This window comes from Chrysoperla carnea, chromosome 1 (assembly GCF_905475395.1).
Source record: "Chrysoperla carnea chromosome 1, inChrCarn1.1, whole genome shotgun sequence".
NCBI lineage: Eukaryota > Metazoa > Arthropoda > Insecta > Neuroptera > Chrysopidae > Chrysoperla > Chrysoperla carnea.
Genome location: NC_058337.1, coordinates 44,674,840 through 44,697,661, shown reverse-complemented (window position 1 = coordinate 44,697,661; position 22,822 = coordinate 44,674,840). Strand labels below are relative to the sequence as shown.

At 29.2% G+C, this 22,822-nt stretch overlaps 1 protein-coding gene across 1 annotated transcript in view; it reads right to left on the bottom strand.

The window, feature by feature from the left end:
* Positions 1–4,471: 4,471 nt before the first annotated feature.
* The window catches only part of LOC123290617 (protein outspread), a 449,936-nt gene continuing 431,585 nt past the window's right edge, over positions 4,472–22,822 (bottom strand). The window contains exons 7-15 of the mRNA XM_044870872.1: positions 13,555–13,832; positions 12,418–12,729; positions 9,365–11,889; positions 7,960–9,325; positions 7,437–7,720; positions 7,135–7,287; positions 6,955–7,072; positions 5,015–5,131; positions 4,472–4,611 (exon numbers count right to left, since the gene is read on the bottom strand). Coding sequence (XP_044726807.1) covers positions 4,606–4,611; positions 5,015–5,131; positions 6,955–7,072; positions 7,135–7,287; positions 7,437–7,720; positions 7,960–9,325; positions 9,365–11,889; positions 12,418–12,729; positions 13,555–13,832 — 5,159 coding nt within the window. The 3' untranslated portion in view covers positions 4,472–4,605. The remainder of the gene's footprint in view (positions 4,612–5,014; positions 5,132–6,954; positions 7,073–7,134; positions 7,288–7,436; positions 7,721–7,959; positions 9,326–9,364; positions 11,890–12,417; positions 12,730–13,554; positions 13,833–22,822) is intronic.

Genomic DNA, 22,822 nt, shown 5'->3' with positions numbered 1-22,822 from the left:
TGTAAGCTATTAGTAGTATATTAGGATCTTTTCAACCTAGGCGAAGACAACTTGCTGAATATTTTTCTGGCAACCCTATTCAAAATTGAGGTTTTTATTTTAAATAGGAGATCTTCATGACGAAGATGTGCCTCTTCGGTTCATTATGACCTGTGCCTATGTTTATCATGTATAACTTTACATAGAAATTTAATAAAAATAATTTTGAAATTAATAATTTTAAAAATAATATTTGTAGTTTTTGTTAAAATATTAAGTATTGAATGCAACGTTAGGGACATCAACATGATTCTTCTATGTCTCTTGACAAAGTTTATCGTTCATGGTAGGAACGTCAGATTTTAATTACAGAACGTTATATTGTTAGGGCCTAACAATATACTTGACGTCAAAATGTCAAATAAAATGATATTTTTTTACTTCCTTTCAAAGGAAATATATTAGTGTCTAGGCTTGTAGCTTTCTTATAAAAACAATAAATTTCTTAACTAAGTCGAACTATGTACGATTATTAGATATGTGTGTTGCATTTTTTGAAAAAATTTCATATATTATTTGTTCAAGAAAACAATGTACGATTAAAAACTATTTATAATCAATTATTTTCACTTTTGATAAAAATGAAAACTAATTCAAATTAATTATGAATATATTTTTTATTTGCTGTGATTTTAATTTAATTATAGATATATGATGTTTTAAAAAGTATATTTAGTATTATTTTTATTTATATGTCTTTTAAATAAATGTGTGATACATTCAATATTTTAACAATCAATTTTTACCTCAATCTTTATATCTTACGTTTTTCATACACTTTGTTGTAGTTTGTTCCATAAATTAAAAAGGTAGGTTGTTTATTCCTTTTTATACCATATGTATATGAAATATACATAGTATATTAAGTTTAGTCCAAAGTTTGTAACGCTTAAAAATAATGATGCTAGGAAAAAAAATTTTGTCATAGGTGTTCATAAAATCACCTAATTAGTCCATTTCCGGTTGTCCGTCCGTCCGTCTGTGGACACGATAACTCAAAAACGAAAAAAGATATCGAGCTGAAACAGCGTACTCAGGACGTAAAAAGTGAGGTCAAGTTCGTAAATGTGCATCATAGGTCTTGGGTCCGTAGGACCCATCTTGTAAACCGTTAGAGATAGAACAAAAGTTTAAATGTTCCTTATCAAAAATTAAACAACTTTTGTTTGAAACATTTTTTCGTAAACATTACTGTTTACCCGTGAGGGCGCCAATTAGGCGGAAATTTTATAATATGTACTATACTTGATTATCAGTTATGTATGTGTCACATGTTTGTATGTGTAATGTGATAAAGAAATCAACACTGCTGTATCAACAGTCAATTGTTTGTTTTCACTTGTTAAGATATCGGTTATTGCAGGAACAAAACAAAATGGCGATTATTACCCCCGGGCCCATTTTACACTATATTAGAAAACACTTCTTAGTTAATACTAAAAGAGTGCTGTTTTTTTAACTAGAAGATGGAAACGTGGATGCAGTATAGTAATTTTATTAAAATATGTGATTTTTTTTTACTTTTTTGAGAATATTTTAAGTTTTTGAGAAAAATGATAATTGAGTCGTGAACAATATAAAATAAGAGAAAGTGAAGGTTTATCGCGGAAGTGTTTTTCATATTTTCAATTATTACTGAAATTATTAAAAATCCAAAAAAAGTTTTAACTTTTTTTGTAAATGATATCATTATTAAGGTAGTATTTATTGGATTTATTTCAAAGATGATTTATAAATAAAAATATATCCTTTATAAATTACAGGTATTTTGTTGTATGACGGCCTTTGTTTTATTTGTTTAATTTTTCCAATTTTCTGATTTTATAGGAATATATTCGATAACTTATTTTAATTGCCGATTATTTTACAATTAAGTCGTCAAACTGTGGCGATATTATTGTAAAAAAAGGCCTCCAAATCTAGATATGGAGCCTCGCCAGAAGAAATTACGTCACTGTGACTTATATTATTTTCATACATTCATGGGCAAAAATTTCACGCAATCTTTTGCAAACATATTGTGGCAATTAAATTGTTGAAATTTATAAAATTAGTTCATTTTATGAAAATCAAACAATTTGGGTAATAACATATGTGTTCAATTTTATTGTACAAATAAGTTTAACAAACTGGAAGAACGCTTAGGGACCGTTTTTATCTATTGCCCGTACCGTAATCGATTTTCCGGGATACTCTGTATAGAATACTCAAATAAAATACAATTTTTAATTTATAAATTAAAACATAATCTTTAATTACACAACATTCCTTATAAACAATTCAAGAAAAAATTTGACAAATATAATAACATAATAATAATTAATAGTATGGAACACATTATAATTCATTTATACAAATCAATAATAAGATTAATTAATAATTTCTACCTAGAAGAGACAAAAAAAATTAAACAAGTTAGTATTCACAAAACAAATAAGTAATATAATTAATATAATATTTAAAAATTAATGTGTCTTAATTACAAAAAAATTTCTTTTAACAAATCTAGAAAAAAATTCCTAATGAATTTCAAATGTAAAACATTTTTGTGTTTTAACTGTATACCGTGCATCCCATACTTGATAATGACAAAAAATTATTACATAAAATAAAAATAAAACTATATTTTTAAAAAAAATTACACAGGTGCAAATAACTGTACACAACAGAGTGGGGAGGAGTGGATATGTAAGTGACTGATATGCATATATATATAATACTCCTGTATGGCTAACGTTCCATTTGAGCCCGCAAGAAGAACAGTCAATAGGTAGCTTTTACCTAACAAGCGCATGAAATAAAAAGAAATGTATATATATAGATACACTTTTATATGAATGAGTTGGTATAAGAGAGAGAAACGATTGTCTGCACCATTCTACACAGTTCGAAATTCGTCGGGCCTGACTTTCGTTTAGCCATATAGGAGTATTACATAAATGCTGATATGAAATATATTTAAATATCATTGATAATATATTTTATAAATAATTATTATATATTTGGATAAATTTTTGTTTTGAAAAATATTTAAATGGCTAATCAAAAATAAAATTTTTTTTTATTATTTCATATATTAAAATAACTCGCTTATTTCCAAAGACGGTCTTTTATTACAAATTTATATTGTATGTAATATGAATACATACATCATAATACTAGCATCCCCTGCAACGAAAAAAAAAAACGAATAGAAGTTTTTAGGCTGGTTTGTAAACAAATTTTGGCAAATATTCTATCGATAATATCTCAAGTTTTATATGGAATGTCCTGGAACAATCGCATTCGGAGAGTGTAGTGATAAAATTCTAAGAAGAAAGTTTCTTTGCAGTTTTCGGATGACGATTACCATTAACGAGATATAGTTTCTTTAATTCTTGTTTTTATTTTAAAAAATTTCTCGATGAATGTTAAATAATTTAAAATTTTTATAATAATCAAAAATTATGTTTACATTTGTATGCATGAGATGTTTGCGATTTTAAATGACTTTAATTGTCTATTGCCATTTTTTTTAAATATTGTTAACAAAATTATAGATTATTTGATTTGTTTGAATTGCGATTTGTTCCGGCTAAATATTCTTCGCATGTACGATATTGGTATAGTACAGTAGTATAGCGTTGATAGTTTTTTTTTCACAGGGAATGCTTTTTATAATAAAATTTTTTCCAATTGGAATTGTAGTTATTTTATTATTGAATTAAAAAAAAATGAAAAAATAAATAAAAAATAGAAAAAAAAAACTGTTTTCTAAATCTATGGATCGAAAACGTAATCATTTGTTTTCACAATATATTTAATAAAAATGTAATGACTAACTGAAGAGACTTGAAGACTGCGTTTATTACAGAAAATCATTAAGTATTTCATTGTGTTCGAAAATGATTTCGTTTACAATCGGTAAAACATTTATCTAAATCTATTTACTGTATAACTGAGCATTATATGGTTTTCATTCATAAGATTAAAATAACTAGAAGAAACTGCACCTCCGTCACAAAACTACTAACTGTATTTTGAAGAAAAAAAAATCTTATTGAGATGCAAACTTCACAATATATATTTATATATGTTAATATTAATTATGCTAATTGGTAAAAAAAGACTAGTTTATGTATTTGATTTGTAATATTAAAAAAGGTCTTTTTATTGATTAATTATTTGAGACAATTTTATACCATTTATTTAATTAATGGTCTCAAAGAAGTATCCGTAAAAGAAATTTTTGAAAGTTTTAAATTACTCATCTAAAACATAACTTAAACTGTTTCTAAATTAATTAAAGCATTATTCCACGTATAAATTTTTGTAAATGTATAAAAACGACTTCTAAATTTAAATTTTTTGGTGGGTACAAATTCAACACTTGTTCTAAACCGACAGAGTAGCTAGGCTAGCTGCATGCTGCATTCAAAAAATCTTCACTTATTTTGAAAGCTGTATTTTGTTAATGAAGCTCAAACCGCTTTTTTCTCTCTGCTACCATCCCTGCGAGGGGACAGGGCGAGATAGGTTGGCGGCATGTTGTTACAATCGGACAACTTTTCTTCGTAGGAGACCGAATCAGTTCTGAAAAAGTAAAATAAAAAATTTTTAACTCATAATAGTTTACAATAATCCAAACGAAAAATAATTTTCTTTTACATTACTCGAACACATCCATTTTAGATATAATGAAAAAGTTTTGGGTGGGTATACATCGCAAGTTTTTGTGATTCTTATGGTGTTAATCCAAGTGTCAATTTAAAAAACATGTTTCATTTAATATCTTAGAAGAAATTGGATATCTACCAAAAACCAAACGAACGACTCTTTACCCGTCCTTCTGGATCTTGCCATGAAGATTATTATTTTTCGAGATACTTTTCAAATTGGTGACTGAAGTAGATCCCCCAAGTGGAGCGAAAATTTGGACAGAGATCTTTTACACTATAAATGAATCTATCATCTATTGTGAAATGTTTAGGTTTACCTGCAATGGAGAGAGCTGGTGGTTCCGCGAGGAGCGTGTTGCGACAGGGGCTGCCACGCTGTTCTTGCAAGCCACAGCCCCTTCCAGTGGTCGAGACGTTCTTGACATATGTGACACCTGTTTTAAAATAATTATTATAAAATTAAAAATATATTCTTAATTTTAAGGAGTATTAAAATAAAAGAAAATTTATTAAGCATATTTGTTATAATTAATTGGCATTTAAAAAAGCCTTAAATATAAATATATTTTTAGTTTGAATATGGATAGGGAGTTATTTAATTACATATGAAAATATTTTTTCTAAAAAGCTGTATTACTTGCAATGGAAACTATTGGCGTTATAAATTTTATTCTACACAATATTATTAATTTTAATTATTTAAAATTTAATACAATCTTTTGAATATTTTTGTATTTAAAATATTTACAAATTGCCTTTGATTATTTTAATTATTAAAAACATACTTAAATATAAACCAAAAGCAAATCAAATTGATATTCTACGAGGAATTTAAAGATTTTGAAAATAATAGAATATTATCAAGCTAAATTTTTCCCGTTTCAATAAAATCACTATAGGTACTGGATATCTTCGCTATCACTCGAACACCCCTTCTAAAATTCAAAATATTTTGTTTAATGCGAAACCTGACATCTCTTTAGTAAATCGGCCATGCTGAATCGATTAGTCATGTTTTAAGTATCCAATGCCGACTCCATTTGGCATAGTCGATACTACTAATAGAAGTTTTAAAGTTTCACACTCAATGGTGTATTTTGGATTTTAGAGGAAGTTGCTTAGTGTTTTGAGATCCGTTCATTAATCAGTTATGAAGACGAGTCTTAATAAACCATGTCCGATCAGAACCGAAATAAATAACCTTTAATAATTCAAATATTCAAGTTTGGATAAAAACGCCATCAGTCGTTTTATAACATCCAATGAAAGTAGAGTTAATATTAAAAGATTGCATTGAAATAGTTTGCTGATTAATGTAAGAAAGTTTACCTGTCCCTGGCGAAATAGATTTCCAAGGGATGCGTGGTCCACCCCTCGCGTTGGCGCTATCTGCCTGTGCGTTCACCGCCACCCCTACAGTGACGTCACTTCGCTGTGATTAACAATGAGACGTCACACAAGATGTGAAATGAAATTAGTGCGAAATGTGTAACGAGAGTATTTTTGTTTTTGTTTTATAAAAAAGATATAATAAAATTTTTGCAATTATTAAATTAAAGTTAATGTGTTTTAATTAAAAATGAAATAATACAAGAAAATATGAAGAAAATTTGAATTTTGTTATATTTGTTACGTGGCCACACAAGATCAGATGTAAAATTAGGAAAATATTTATATAAAAAGAGCAAATGGAAACTTTGCCTTTATTATTCTAAATAATAGTATAAAAAACAAAGCATAAGAAAGCAATAGAGCGTATACAAGTTTATAAAATTTGCTCTTTATTAATTAATATCAATCCTTTGACATTCGAATTTATAAAACTGTATTTCTTAGATTATATTATTTCTTTGCAGAAGAAAATTAAATAAAAAGATTTATTGAAAAAATCAGCTCAATATTGTTATAGTTAAAGTGATTGAGTGTGATATTGAAGTCCATAGTAGGGTACATCTCAGCCGTGGTCTAGATCGTAAAGATGTTAGATGTGATACCCGGATTCGATTCCCGATGGCTATCTGTTTGATCTGATAAATATTTAATAATTGTTTGATCTGATTACTATCCGTTTATAATTTCGAAATGAAAGGATTAATATTATTAAATAATGTCTACTATTTTATAAAATTCATCCCAGGCATAATTTATATTTATAATATACATGCATATAATTAAATTTAGAGAGAACCATTATATTATATTTACAATATTTAGAAAAACCATAAATAAAAATGCTTAACTAATTAAAAAAACTTACAATGCTGGTTTTTTGTGGTTGTTGCCGATTGACATCAGAACGTTCACGATTTCGTAACAATGAATTGGTATCTAATTCTGCTACCTCAGACATTAAGTGGGCACGTAATTGTTTATTTCTAAAAAGAAAGAAAAAATGGTATATTTTGTTATTTCACAGATATAATTTATTTATATTTACCTTGAATCAAGTTGCATGATATGCTGTTGAGCTTGAGCTAATTGTGATGTAACGCGTGCTAACTCTTCTTCAAGTGCAGCTGATTCTACACACTTCACTGAATATTTTTCAGAAAGTGATAGAATTTCTTGTTTAATTTCCTCCATTTCCTCTCTAAAGTAACAAAAAATATTATTAGATATGAAATAAATTTAATTAGACCAATTATGGTGTTTACTAATTAATAAGTCTCCTCACTCCCTCTCTATTTAGTAAAAAATTGAATGAAAACATAATATCATAAAAATCTTATCAATACTTACTCATTTTCTTTATGAAATGCGGAACCAAAATCATGGCCAGATGGATTTGCTTGCATTTTTTTCACAAATTCTGATTTGAATTTTGCAACTTCACGTTGTACTTCTGCCTCATGTGCTTTACGCATTGCATCTAATGCTGCTAATGTTGCTTGGGTTTCTTCAGCTAATGCTGATTCTTTTTCTAATCTTAATTGTTCGCGTTCTCTACGATGTTTATCTTCTAATTCAGAAATTACACGACGATGCGAATTTTCCATTGCTACAAGCCCCTTTTCGCATAAAGCCTGTAAATAATTTTAAAATTATATATTTAATAATCTAATAACTAACTAAATATTAAATTATAAAATATTTCTTTGTCAGAAAGTACCTATAAAGTTTAGTCGCTTTCGAAGATTGTGAAAAATGTGTGTAATGTCAAAGAGTACCTACATTGAAGGCAACAAAATAAATACTGATAATTGTGCGTTTTATTTCGGTACTTTTTTGACAGTGCATTAAAACATTATAAATTAAAACTTACTCGTAATTGTTCAATTTCTGCTTGATATCGTTGTCGAATATTTTCCTCGCCTTGCAGACCACGATCAAAACCCGCTGTTGATAATGTTTTGTTATATGCAGCACGTAAACTTTCCACTTGTTGTGAATATTCTGAATCTAATGTACCCAATCGTCGTTCTAACTTACGCGCGCGTTCTCTTAATTGTGCTTGTGATGCTCTTTCATTCTCTAACGCACCACGTAACTCAACTAAACTCTCTTCTTGATGTCGCTGCAGCGTACGAATTTTTTCCTCATGTTCCGAACTTAAACGATGCACAGTATTTTGTAAATCTTCACATTTTTGACATTGTTGTTGTTGTAAAAACCGTGCTGTTAAATCAACCAACCGGTGTTGTAAATTTGAACATTTTTCACATACACCAGCCCAATCATTAATTTCATTATTTTCGTCCTTACTTTTGGATGATTTTTCGTTAATATTATTTTCTAATTTAATAATTTCCTTTTCAATTAAATCTAAATTTTCAATAACATCATGTATATAAATTCTTTCCTTTGGTGATAAACGTCCAATATCTTTGGAATCCAAAATTGTATTACATTCCCTGGAATAATGTTGAAACAAGAATTGAAATTCAGCATCCAAAACTGTATTTGATTTTAAATGTAAATCATTATCGCTTAATTTAGAAATATAATTTTCATCATCCATTAAACTCTCAATAACGTTATCCGTTTGACTGGTTGCTGATTTTATTAAATCTGGTTTATAATCTTTACTCAATACTGATATACGTGCATCAACTAACGCTTTATGTGCCGTAATATCAGCAAATTCCGCTAACAGCTTACGTGATTCATGCATTGTACGCTCTTGTTCAACATGATGTCGCCATAATTGTTGTCCATTATTTTGTCGTTTCAATTTCAATAAACATTGATCATATAATTTTGTTAATTCTTTAATATTTTCGTCCATTTCATTACGTAAACGATTTTCAACTTCTTGTATCCATAATTCTAAATTAGCACGTTCCGATGCATAAAAACTAAAGAAAATATTATTCTCATATTGTGTAGTATTTTCATACATTTGTGCACAACGCATCATAACATGTGATATTTCTGATTGTATTAATTCATTATTAACTGTTTCTTGTGCTAATTGCCATGCTTCTCGAATTCTACGTTCGTCAAATGCATTATTATTGTCACGTGATGGAGGTGTATTAATATTATTTTCAGCTACATAACTTAACGTTTCTGCAGCTAATGCATTTGCTAATTGTTCCATTTTTGTATTACGATATTTACTTAATGATACATTAATTTCATCTCGTTTACTTATTAAAAATTCTAACATTTTATCAGTAACATCACTACTCGTACTCGAAGAGACTGGCGTTGATGATGTTGAAGACGTTTGTTGAATTTGTTGTTGAGCTGATATTATATGACCAGATTTTAATAATTTACTTGCTAATACTTTTGTTAAATAATCTAATGATATCTTACTACTATATGCACGTTTTAAACATTTACCATTTATTTTACGTTTTAAATTTGCTATTAAATGACTAGTTTCTAATAATTCTGTTTTCATTAAACGACTACATAACGTTTTATTTTCATTATTATTATTATTGTTATTATTTGTATTATTTACACATAGCGCATCATGAATTCGTTCAATTATAACTGATTCATAAGCTAATTTTTCAGCTAATAATTGTAAATTCATTTTATCAGTAAATTGTTCATTACGTCGTAATTCCATTCGACGTAGCGCAATATCTGATAATTTAGTACGTAATGCCGTTTCTAAGGATTTAACAACATTACGAACGGAATCACTAATGTTATTAATTTCCGTTGTAGACATGCCACAGGATATTGACAGCGATGACGATGGTGAATTATCATTGATTAACGTACTGTTTTCTTTCAATAATTGTCCTAATTCTGTTAGGCATTTTTCAATCGAACGATAACTGTCAGTACTACGCCGATCTATCGATGACATCGGAGACGAAGACCGCTTACTTTTCGATGACGACTTTAATAATGATACTTGGCATAAACACTCATTTACTTTTTCGCGTGCTGATGTGACTACACTTTCCAAAGATTGTAATCGATCGTTATTATGCGAAGGTGATACAGGTAGTTCATTATCAGAAACACTAATTGATTCCGTTGATGTTGCCACAGTTGGAACCGTGTTATCATCTACAATATTTGTGACTTTTGTTTCTAATGAACTTAATCGTATTAATACTTTCATTGGTTCCGAGCTAGTTGCACTATCTAAAGATTTTCGACGCAGTCGAGCTTGCATACGCCGTAATTTACGTTCTTCTGTCGGTGATTGACGATCAACACTACCCTCTCGCTTTGAAGATGATCGTTTATTTGTAGACAACGCACGTGTATGTGGTTTGAGTAATTTACCCGATTCCAATGCATTAATTTTTGTTTCTAATTCAGTTAATTTCTCTTCAACTTCTTTACCAATTGCAAATGATTCACGACCTTTTAATGATAACGATCGACGTTTTTCACGTGAATCTTGTAATTTTTGTTTTAAACTTCGTACTTGTTTATCGGATGCTGTTAATTTTACTGTTAAATCTTGTATCCGTTCTGCCATTAAACCTAATTGTGCACGATCGTTTTCTTCTTGTAATTTCATATCTTGTTTTAATTTAATATTCGTCAATTCTAATTCATCGTATAATATATATGATTCACGTAATTCACGTTTCATTGCACGTATCTCTTGAATGGCTTTTTCAAATCTGCTTCGCATATCTTCGTATTCTTCAATAATACGATCTTTATCAAATTTTTGTAAATTTAAATCTAAATCAATGCTTGTTAAATCACTTAGTGAATCCATACTTCGTCCTTTATCGCGTGATGACCGTAAGTTTGTGTTACGTGATTCTAATTCACGAATTCTTTTATACAATGAATCATTTTCGTCAATACCACGCGTTAATCGATCGCTTAACTTATTTAATTCAATTTGCAGTTGTTCAATTGTTTGGCGTCCAGCATTTACTTCAGCGCTTAATAACTCACATCTTTCAGCGGCATCACGTAATAGAAACTCATTATCAGCAATCTTTTTCTCCCATAAATCTTTATCTTGACCATACATTTGTTTCAACATTTCCATATCTTCAGCTCGTCCAGTTAATTGTTTTTCAGTATTTTCTAAAGTTGATAACAATTCTTCCATGCGTTTTTCACGTAAAACTGCCTCTTGTTTAATTTTTCGAAGTCGGCATACTTCATTTTCTGTATTGTTAATTTCATCTAAAGCACTACTTAACTTTGACTTTAATTCTTCAATTTCGACAGCTTGTTGTTGAACCTTATTAATTAAATTATTTTCATTGGTATCAATATTTGAACTTTCTAAACGATCACGTAATTCACGTACTTCAGTTTCCAACATTTCAACTAGTGTTTGATCACCTTCAGCTGGATCTTCACCACAGCAAGGTAACATTAAATCATCTGTACGTACTGAATCAATTGTCGATCGTCTTGAAGACGGCGGTGATGATCTTGATCGTTTACATATTCTCGAACCTGAACTGGATCGAGAGCGTGCACGTTCTTTTACTCGTGATATTGGTGTTCGGTTTAATGGCGGTGAAGGAGGTAATGGTTCACACCATTCACCACTTTCACGACGACCTCCACCTTCAGAAGCAGTGCGATACTCTTCGTCCGATGAAAATAATATTGAACGTGGTGTCATTGGAGTTGCTGGTATTATTGGTTCTTTTTCAATTGCTTGCGTTGGTGATAAATCCGATGAATTATCTGAACTGGTTGTTACTGGTATACCTGCAGCACGCCGTAATACCGCTATCCAATTATTACGAATGCCTGATGTTACTGCTGATAGAAGAATTCGACTTTCATCCCACAGCTAAAATTAGTAAAATATCAAATTTTTATATAATTTTTTTATATGCTTCTTTGATAATAAAAGAACGTTCTATTAAAAAAAAATAGTTGACTCGTGCGCAATTTCGCAGTGTGGTATACGTGGCTAAAAACAGGCTAGAGAAATAAGAAGTGATACAAAATATTAACAGTAATTTACTTTCTTTTTATTGAGTATATAGGCAATTTTATTACAGGTATGATATACAAATTACAACTGAACAAAATTATATCTTAATAACCAAATCGGTGCGGTGCATTTTTAGATGGGTCTAGTTTTCGTCGCAAGCCAGCACGATAAGCTTTAAAATCAGGGATATATCATAGAATTTGATAAAGGAATAAGGAAAATCTGGGGGACCCACAGAAAAACAGCCTAGAGAAATAATATATAAGAAAAATTAAAAAAACTAGTTTATTTGAGATTCGGCGGAGAATATGATAGGCTTCAATAATATATTATTACTTTCTGTAATAGGGCGACTTTTGGTAAATAAATAAAATAGCTTACCGTTAATTGAAATCCAAAATTTCTCGCAACAGATAATTCTACAATACTGGTAACACCATTTAAATCTATAACACCATCCATAATCCCCCGATCTTCAGCATGTGGATCACGATAGTATGTCAATGCAGCTCCTTTTAATACAAACCAATGCCTATTCCATTGTTGATCATGACCCTGTTTACTTAGCCATCCCTTTTTCATATGTAACAAATCTTCGGCTGGGAGATCTACACGTAATTCTGTGTTTGGAGAATATCGATGATGTGACGTTAAATCAACAAAACCACCATAGACATCGGAATCATTACGGTACTAAAATTTAAAACATGATAATATCACTTATCTATTTTTGGTTTTCGAAAATGGATGTAATTTTGCCAACTGAGTGGTTTTACCACTAAAACTGGTGTTTTTACTTTTCCTTACTAAAAAAAATTTTTAGTGGGCAAGTAATTTAATATTTAATATTATTATTGCTAATTATTGAAAGTTTTGTAATAAAAATCGAAAATTATTCTGGTAACACTACTGCCTAGTGGTTTTCCACTGCATGTTTAGTGAGTGGGCTTGGGAATTGAAAGTTTGCAACACTGGATGGATGATACTAATGCATTGCAAACAACTAACCGAGCTCAAATTGTAACAGACGATATTATTTAACTGTTTTGGTTATCAATTATTTTTTTTTTAATATTTCGAATTTATTATAAGGCGTTTCGCCGCAGATAACTGCGGCATCATCAAATTATTTAAAATTTGTTAATACTTTTGAAATCTTTTTTGTGAATATTTTTATCCGTTTATTACATTTCTTTTGCGTGTAATGAGCAATGTTGAATGATTTTACTTGTTTTGGAAATTTGAATTCAAATAACAATTGCACCATGGAAGTAGGTGAACCGTAATGAATCATTTCTAAAAATCAGCCATTTAATTTTATTCAATTTTTTATCAATTGTAGCATTATTTTTTGAAAATTTTGCTCCATTTTCTAATTTTCTCATGGATTTCGGATATTTTTATAATATTATACAGTGATTTAGGGTAATATTATAGGGTAATTTTAAAATACAACTATTTTAAAATTGCTTCTGATGCAGTTCGTGCAGATTAAGATTTATTTTTTTCTATACTTACCAATTTATCGGTAACTGAATCAACAACATCGGTAGAATGTTGAGAATCTTCTCCTGAAAATGATTTACATTTTATATCACGTTCGGCGTGGATGACATCGCCATCTCTTGTAGGCCTTTGTGCTGAATTTGTTGAGCCATTTGGTGGTACAGGGGATGGTGTTGGACGTCGCACTCTTGGGCGAGTTAATATAGCAGCAATATCTTTTAATTTTTCATCACGTTTTGTCTGTTGTTCATATTCGTCGAGTAGTATGCGATGTGATAGATCATCTTTTTCTGTAACAATAAAATTTTTATTATAAAAAAATTTTAATCGACATGTTCATCTGAGCTTTCAACGCCCAAAAACTAATGAAGATATCGAAATACGGATTTTTTATATTTGTTAACATTATTTATTTATGTGACCATTTTAAGTTGTATGAAACGACAACATTATTTTTATTAAAATTATTATTAAAGAATGAAGCGTTTGAAGGCTTTTTTAACAAAAACAACGCAGATAATCCATATAAATTTAGTAACATTATACCTAAAATGTTTTTAATAAAGAAATAGACTTAGTTTGAACTACATTAGTTTTTGAATTTCTTAATTTTATAGAATTTCTTTATAACAAACAGGTGGTATTCTTACAACCATGTAATACAAAATTGATAAAGCAGAAAACTGCATGTTTATAATTTTAGTTTACGTTTAAGATGGACTGTTCTTTCTGAACTTCTAGCAGACACATAAAGGTTTTTAAAATCATTAAAATGTTAATTTTATTTAAAAATGAACAAGTAACTTTGAATATATTTTAAAGTTTATGTTTTCAATAGCAATAAACTTAATATGTATTCAACGCAATAATTTTTTATATTAATTTATTTAATAAACTAAAAGTGTTTAATGTTCGTTAATGAAGATTTTCTTTTTTTTTCTTGTTTTTTAATTTATTGCATCAATAAAATTTTTAACAAGAAAAATAACTACAAATATAAATACATGTTTTTAATATGATCGATTTATTAATTAAATATACAACTTGCGCATAATAAAATTTATAAAATAATAACCTGATAAACTGTAAGTAATAAGAAATAGACGATATTTATCTAATTAGTAATGTATTAAAAAATTAACGTGGTCTATTTATTCATTTTTTTTGTATTAATTTATGTATTTATATCCAATAATAATAATTTTATTATTCAAGAATATAAATTGATAATTGGATATTTTTAAAAGTTTTTATTACAATGTTTGACATGTTTTAATATGATTAAACATATTAAATGTAGTTTAAGAAAGGAAGTGCGAAATAGAATGCTAATCCTTTGATTATAATTCAATCTCTCCATTCCACACTGATCATTAAAAAGTGAACTCTTGGTCGTAACTAATAACATGTACATGAAAATTTTAGAAAAATGATCATCATAAACATCTTTTAGAAAAATTTCGCCGAGAACCAAATAGAATCAACCGAAATTGAATTCGAAGTTCTATAAATCTATTGGTTAAAAGAAATATCGGTAATATCGAATAATACTCTGCTCTTTCATTTTCTTAGTTCTTGTGTTTCACTATTTTCGTATAGCATTCCAACATCTTGGGAAGACATGTATTTGTTGTAATTCATGTTGTTTCTTTATAATTTTGATTTAAAATGCGTAAAATCAGGCCTGAATTTACATATTGGGCTACATGGGCTATGGCTTTAGGTGGAGAATTGATCGAAAAATGTCAAATTATTTTTGCGTACATGTGAATTTGATCTTAGATATGGCGAAAAATGTTGAAAAATTTTATACTTTTGAATTGTTCAAACATATTCTCAACCAAATGTATAATTTTTAAATCCTGGTTCATACGCTTTCTGAAATAATTCGAATTCTTAAGCATATAGCATCGATAAGACGAATTCTTAAGCATATAGCATCGATAAGACGAATTCTTAAGTATATAGCATCGATAAGATGAATTCTGAAGCATATATATAGCATCGACAAAAAAAGATTTGCTTACAGGGGCGTAGGAGCCGTATGGGCAGGGTGGGCAGCTGCCCACCCAGGAATTTCCCTGGGTGGGCCATGTCCCTTCGTTGAAGAGATTAAAAATTTTATTGCTCAATTAAAATTTCGTGTAGGATAATTTTAAGGGCAAAACAATAGTTTTTCACTAACAATTGACCTTTCTGCTCACCCAGCAAAAAAAAAAATTTCGAACCTGCCCACCCAGCAAAAATTTCGTTCCTACGCCCCTGTTTGCTTAGAATTTTTCTCTTCAGTTAAAATTGTACATGTATTTTATTGTATCAGCATTTAAAACGTTATTTAGCATCCTTTCGGCATTTTTTTAGCATCCTTTTTATTTAGCACAAGGTGGGATTTACACAAAACGCTACCCTTGGACAATGCGCATAATGGCATAAAATGCTACAAATTTTATGCCATGAAAGGATGCTAAATAACGTTTTAAATGCCACAATATACGCAAACAGGAGGAAAGAAGATCACGGCCAAGATGAATGAATAGAGTTTTGAATGGTTTAAGAATGGAGTGGCAAGACAGAGAAATGTTGTAAGTGTTGTTTTCTCGAAATTTTGTACAGTGAATGGATCCGATTTGCTGAGAAGGCCAAATTTACCCTCGGCTTTTACAATTAGTTTGCTTAATGTTTTGATGTTAAAGTGTACACTAAAAAATACCTAATTGTAATCTTGATATCAACGAGCAACGATAGCTTGTTCAACCCTATGTTAACTATTCATAATAATTATGTGGAAACCAACACCATGTGAATAAAGATAATGATATCAGAAAGTAGGTGTTAACTACATCACATTACTTATTTAAATAATGGTATTCGAAAATACGTCGGTTAATTCTCTTTTAACAAAATATTCACATAATAATCATACCTCTAAATAGTAATAACAAGTTGTTATTTGTGGTTTTGATATATTATTATAATTGTATTTGTTGTTTTTGTATTTTGTATTTGTAATTTATTTATTTTATTTACAAATACAACAAATTCTTTCTGATACTTTTCTTTATAGATATTACAAGAAAGTTTAATCATGTAGAAAGTAAGTAATATTTTTTTTATAAATAATATTTATTATAAAGACAATTTGCTTAAAAATCCTTTTAATATACAAATATTTTCTTGAAAGTAGAAACAACTGTTCGCGGATTGTGGAAACAATCTTATGTTTTACTTCAGATGCATTTAGACCTCAATGTGAAGAAGGTAGCTCTTATTGAAGTATACAAGGTGTTCCATATAAGTACACACAAAAGAACCAGACTAATTCCACATCAAATTTCCATTCAAAAAATACTTTGCATGTTTTTGGATTCGATGTACCAATCACGAGATAAGCTTTCGTTAATTATTTTTTGCTATTTTGAGATTTTCTTGATTAATATTAGTAAACTTAAAATTTTTATTTTAACACAGTTTATGTTCTAAGCATTTTTCTCTAACTTAAATATTTACGGACATATTTACGTTTAAAGACAAAATTATGAAAACAATGAACATAAGCATATCCGGTAATATTAAATTAGTGAAATGTTTCGGGGATGAAGTGTTCCAAATTTTATTTTCTACAACTTTGTTTATTATAAAAATTTCAATTTGACTAATATAAATTGAGAAGTTCTTAAAATTACAAACGATAATTAACGAATAGTACAGTTAAAGATGTTACAAATAAAGGAAAATGAAAGAAACCGCTCGCATTTTGCTAAAAGCTCATGGAATGTGTTTCTTAGGTGCCAAATATCAATAGTAAGGCATGAGTTAGTGGCGCAAATCAATGGAACGGTTAATGTTAAAGTTGACTTCCAAATTAATAAATAGGCAACTTGAATGACGTATACGTTATACCTGTATAATAGTTCTTGATTATTTGACAAACTCTTAACATTTACGTCATACAAGTTGCCTAATTACTAATTATTTAAGTGAACTTTAATATTAATGGTTTCATTGAATTAAAAATTTATTTTTTATAAATAAATTGAAACATTTTCGCCATTAACTCATGCATTAATAATGATATTTGGTACCTAAGAAACACATTCCATTAGTTTTTAACAAAATGCGAGCGGTTTTTTTCATTTTCCTTTATTAGCTGATTTTTGTAACATCTTTTACTGTAATAAAAGCCATATGTCGTCGATGAAATATCCAAAAGCCACATGAAAATGGTGATTAATTATCGGTAGGGGCACTTCGTAACCATTGACTTTATGGGCTGTGAAATTATGACAGATTTTATTCGAAAATTTTCTCACTTATGCTTTCAATATTTAGGAACTAGTATTATTGGCGATAACTGCCGCATGATCTTCGTATCGAAAATTTCGTTGTAAAATTTACACTAAAATATGGAAATCTTAACGGTTTAATAGGTCATGTTTCATGTATTTATTGGTTGCTAGAATATACACTTGGAGCAGAAACCATGAGCACACACCTGTGAGTGAACAAAGGGTTGAAATAATGTAAAACTTTTTCCATCCTTCCAACTATTTGTTCACTTATAGGTCTTACATCCATTGATTTTCGTTGCTTGTATTCTAAAAGTCAATTAATTGATATTATGGTGACGTAGTGACTTCTAAAATTTCGCGCCAATAATGTTAGTTTATTTATATCTCCTAATACGGATATACTAATGGTAACCTACAACTAAATCTTTTATCTATGTGGTAACCATTAATATTTCACCTTATAATTATTAAACTTATTTGTCACGTTCGCATCTTCTGAGATTTCGATCTATTACGAACTATAAGTGCTTGACAAAATGCAGTCCATAAGGTAATTTAAGGTGTTATCAATCTTTGGTAGAAGTTATTGGTTTATAGGTACAGAAAAAGCTCAAATTAAGTATTTGATGCATAAAAAAGTCTTAACATTTTATAGCATATCGAATGCAAATAGATACTGATAATTGTTCTCGTTGTGGAAGATGCAAGGCGACGCGACGAGACGATTCTTTTTAAATATGATAATAAACTTTCTAACAAGGTGTAATAACCAGCATTTTAATGCTAAAAATATAATGTGGTTATACCAAAGTAAGTATTTATAATATTTAAAGAATATGTATACAGTTTGTCTCATAAGTCCTTAGCCGCTCTTCAGTCAGAAATATCTTATAGGGTAAGTTAGATATAGATAAATATTTCAAATGAAAGTTTTTGACCCGAAGCTCAAACTCAAATTTAAGCACTTTATGAGATGAATTCTTTGAACTCAACAACTTTTTTTAAAATCATTTTACTCGGTTTATTTTATTTTACAAAATAGCAAAGGACTCGAAAGTACATGGAGCCAGATTGATGTGTAATAGCAAGAGAAGTGTAAGGGTGTGGGGGAAGGTAGGCAGGAGGGACATAGGACACACAAAATATACAAGTGTCAAAAAAAATTTTGTTATTAACGATATCATACTAAATAAATTGCTGAGAAATATTTTTGATATCCTTACATGTATGACGGAGGCGATGGTAACAATTATTTTTTATAATAGAAGCGTTGGTAACTTATTTTTAATTTGTTGCCTATCCTTTTTTTCTCGAGGGCAAATACAACCTATAGACACATATACAACCTGGAAACATATACTGAACGTGTTTTTCTCTAGTTAAATAATCTAAAATTAGTAAGAAATGAAATTTTAGATCTTGTTTTGTAAATAGTACCGGAGTTATGGTAAAAGAAATTTTAATAAGTTGTACCCGGTGGAATTTTAACACACTGCATGCGGTATATGCAACTCATTTAACACACTTTGAAAGGCAGGACGATCTACGAACAGTTCTTTAGCTGATACCTATTTCCCGGCACAGAATGGTAGAATAAAATTGGTTATACAGGGTGGGTCATTTTAATCTATAGTGGCTAATAGCTCATTTTGCAGTTAACCAATCAAAAAATAACTTAAATAAAAGTAGCAGAATATTTTTAGGGGACATCATGTTCTGGTAGCAGATTGGACCTAGTTCTTCGGGTTTCTTTAATAGCCAATTTAGCTGCTAAACGGTAAGAAATAGGATGACGCAGCTTCGGAAAAAGAAATTTTGATGAGTGTTTTCCAGCTTGCTTTATACATATATACACTACAGTATATGCTGTCTACAACTCATTCCACCCCAAAGTTGGTGCTGGAAAACACTAAACAAAATTTCTCTTACCGCAGCTTCGGCACTAAAACTATAATGCTAATAAATATATAGTGGTCGGTACTTCTTCTCTTTATAAATGGCTTAGTAACAATTATTTTCATGAGTAGCGTGCGCAATCGTCGTAATAGCATAGAACAGGAAGATTGGATTGTTATTATTATAAAATTTATGCTATTTTAGCTACGAATAACATTATTCTGTTTGTTGTTTTGTATATGTATAAGGTTTGTTCAAAAAGTTTATTTTAAAAAGATAAGTATTATACGTGGAGCATAGATGCAGTTCAGGCAGTCTTGCAGAGCGTTTCATTTTTTTCTATACACAGTTGGAAAATATATAAATAACTTTTGTCTCGTTAATAGAACAAAAACAATCATTACTATTTAGAAAAGAAATATTTTACTATTACAAAAAGTTTACATTTAAATACAATGTGGCTCAACAAAATGGGAACACGAACTCATTTTAAATCTATTTTATTTAAAATCAAGTTTTTCTTAAAAAAAAGTAATTATACTAATATGAACAAGTTTTGGATTTTAACACATCAAGAGTATTTGAAAAAAAATATTTTTCTTATTTACCGTAAAATTCTACATTTTTTGGAGATAGAACTTTTTGAGCTAGGTGTAAAATTTGTCGCCACGTTGGTCACTTTTGTATATTTATAAAACGTAAAGTGAAGTGAACACTTATGATGCTTGAATATTCGAGCCATTACTTCTTGAAATATTTTGAGCAGTTTGGAAAAATTAAAGAGGTTTGATGTTGGCACAAGCGTAGGTAGCGGCGCGGAAAGCACGGGCAGAGGTTGTCAAATAACTAAACGTGTCGAACTACTGAATAACTGAAAACTGAGGCTCTACACAATCTTTAATGTTCATATATTATTTCTATTATGAGGTATTTTTTTATTTGTATTTTTTTTGCTCCCTTAATACTTCATCAATTTTATTGAATGTGGTGTCATATTCAAGATAATTTGCACCATCTAAGTCGAAAATTATTGTTTTCGAAAAATTTTTTATAAACTTTATTTTTTCTTGCTATTTTTAACATATATTTGTGTAAACAAATTGACTATATTTTTAAACTTTTTGGGTGTCAAAAATTGTCCATATATACAAAATTTTTCTCGGAGTGAAGGCATGTGCCTACTTGGGGGTCAAATGGATGTATACTTTTTATAGCTTATTTTTGTGGCTATGGGTGTGAAATTTTTGCACTGGGCATCTAGTATTGCAATATTTGTCAAAAGTCGGAAAAAATAAAAACCCTGGTTATTAAATATGGTAAATAATGAATTTTAATCTGCAAATATTTTTTAGTTCGATCTGTTTTATTTTGCTATTCATTTCAATATACTGTTAAAATTTTAGCATGCTCTGTAACAAATTTAGTTTTTTTAATTTTACAGTATTATTATTAATTATGTGTGGGAAGTATTTCATACATAGAAACACGATATGATTGCGATTCAAAAAACTTGAGACACTTGTTTCAAATCTTTTGATCAAAAATATTTCTGTTACACGTGTACAAGTGCAACATTAGAAAAGGTTCATGGCAAAAATGTTAATTTACTTTTAAGTAATTTTTATTTTTATATGTGCATTTGCAGACGCGTTGCAGTTATTGTTTGTAATCGTAGAAGACTTGCACTTATTGACAGCAACTTACGATCTAAAATATTGAGTGAATTGTAAAAGTATAGATAGTAGATTTTTGTTCCAACTCTGTATGGTAAGTATAATAATACATGCTATAGTTATTCTTTTACAGAGTCATTTGTGTAAAATCGTAAATTTTATTTTCTGTTTTAAAATAAACATTCATAAAATGGTTTTCTTTTGTATTTGCGTTTTACCATGCACTTCGATTTTATTTTTTATTTGTTATATATTTATTTTATTATGCATGTACTATAAAAATGTTTGCAATATATTTAAAGATCTTACACTAAAAATATATTTTGTATGTAGGGGAGAGAAGCGTATTGCGTACCGGTGCTTAAATCGTACTTGGCGGTTTTCTCATAATTGGTATTTTTCATGCGAAATTCGACGATAAATGGGTAATATACAGCGTGTCTACTTAAGTTGGCTACATATAGAAAACTTTTTTATTATAAGGTTTACGAAAAAAAAGTTATTCTTTATAAAAATCTTTGCTTTGTAAAATATTAACATTCAGCTATTTACTTTTTACATTGAATGTACAGGGTATCTACAAAAATTCGAACGGAATGTTAATGGCCGTTTGAAATGTAAAAAATTTAGGACAGATAATAAGGGAAACGATTCTAAAAACCGTTCCCGAGATATGTAGCAGGGCATTTAAAGAATTTTGTAAATAACAATCACCATGTATAACGCGAAGGTGGATACGTTGAGGCAAAAATAAACTGGAGACATGGATGGTTTACATTTCTAAACGACCATTAATATTCGAACTTTTTCAATTTGTATCGACCTATCGAGCTTTTTCAATTTGTAGTATCCTGTACACTTGATTTCAAAAGTGAATAATAGTTGAATATTAATATTTTCAAAAAAAAGAGATTTTTATGAAAAAAACTTTTTTTTATAAACCTTATAATAAAAAAGTTTTCCATATGTAGCCAACTTAAGTAGCACCCTGTATAAGCAAAAAGTTGCAGTTTTATATAGCGATAAATGTGAAAAACAAAACTCAGCTAGTTTGTTAGAAAAAATCAGCTAGATGGTGAATTTACGGGAAAAACATAGTCAAAACCTATAAAAAATTAGTTCATGAAATTATATGATTTCGACATTTTTTCATGATTTCGTTGTATGATTTCATCCTCTACAACGTATCCAAAGTCCCAGACAAATGACTCTCTTCGCTTGCGTTTAATTTTGATTTCCATCGAACTATAACAGCATCTAGAAAGCACATTTTAATACCGCTCGTGTGATTATGTGCTTTTATTAATGCATAATGAAATTTGATTCATATTAATGTGTTTGTATTATTATTAAGCCTCGGGATATCTTCGATTGGTTTGTATCACGTACGCCAGGAAATTCAAGTTTCGGGTCTAGGGTCGC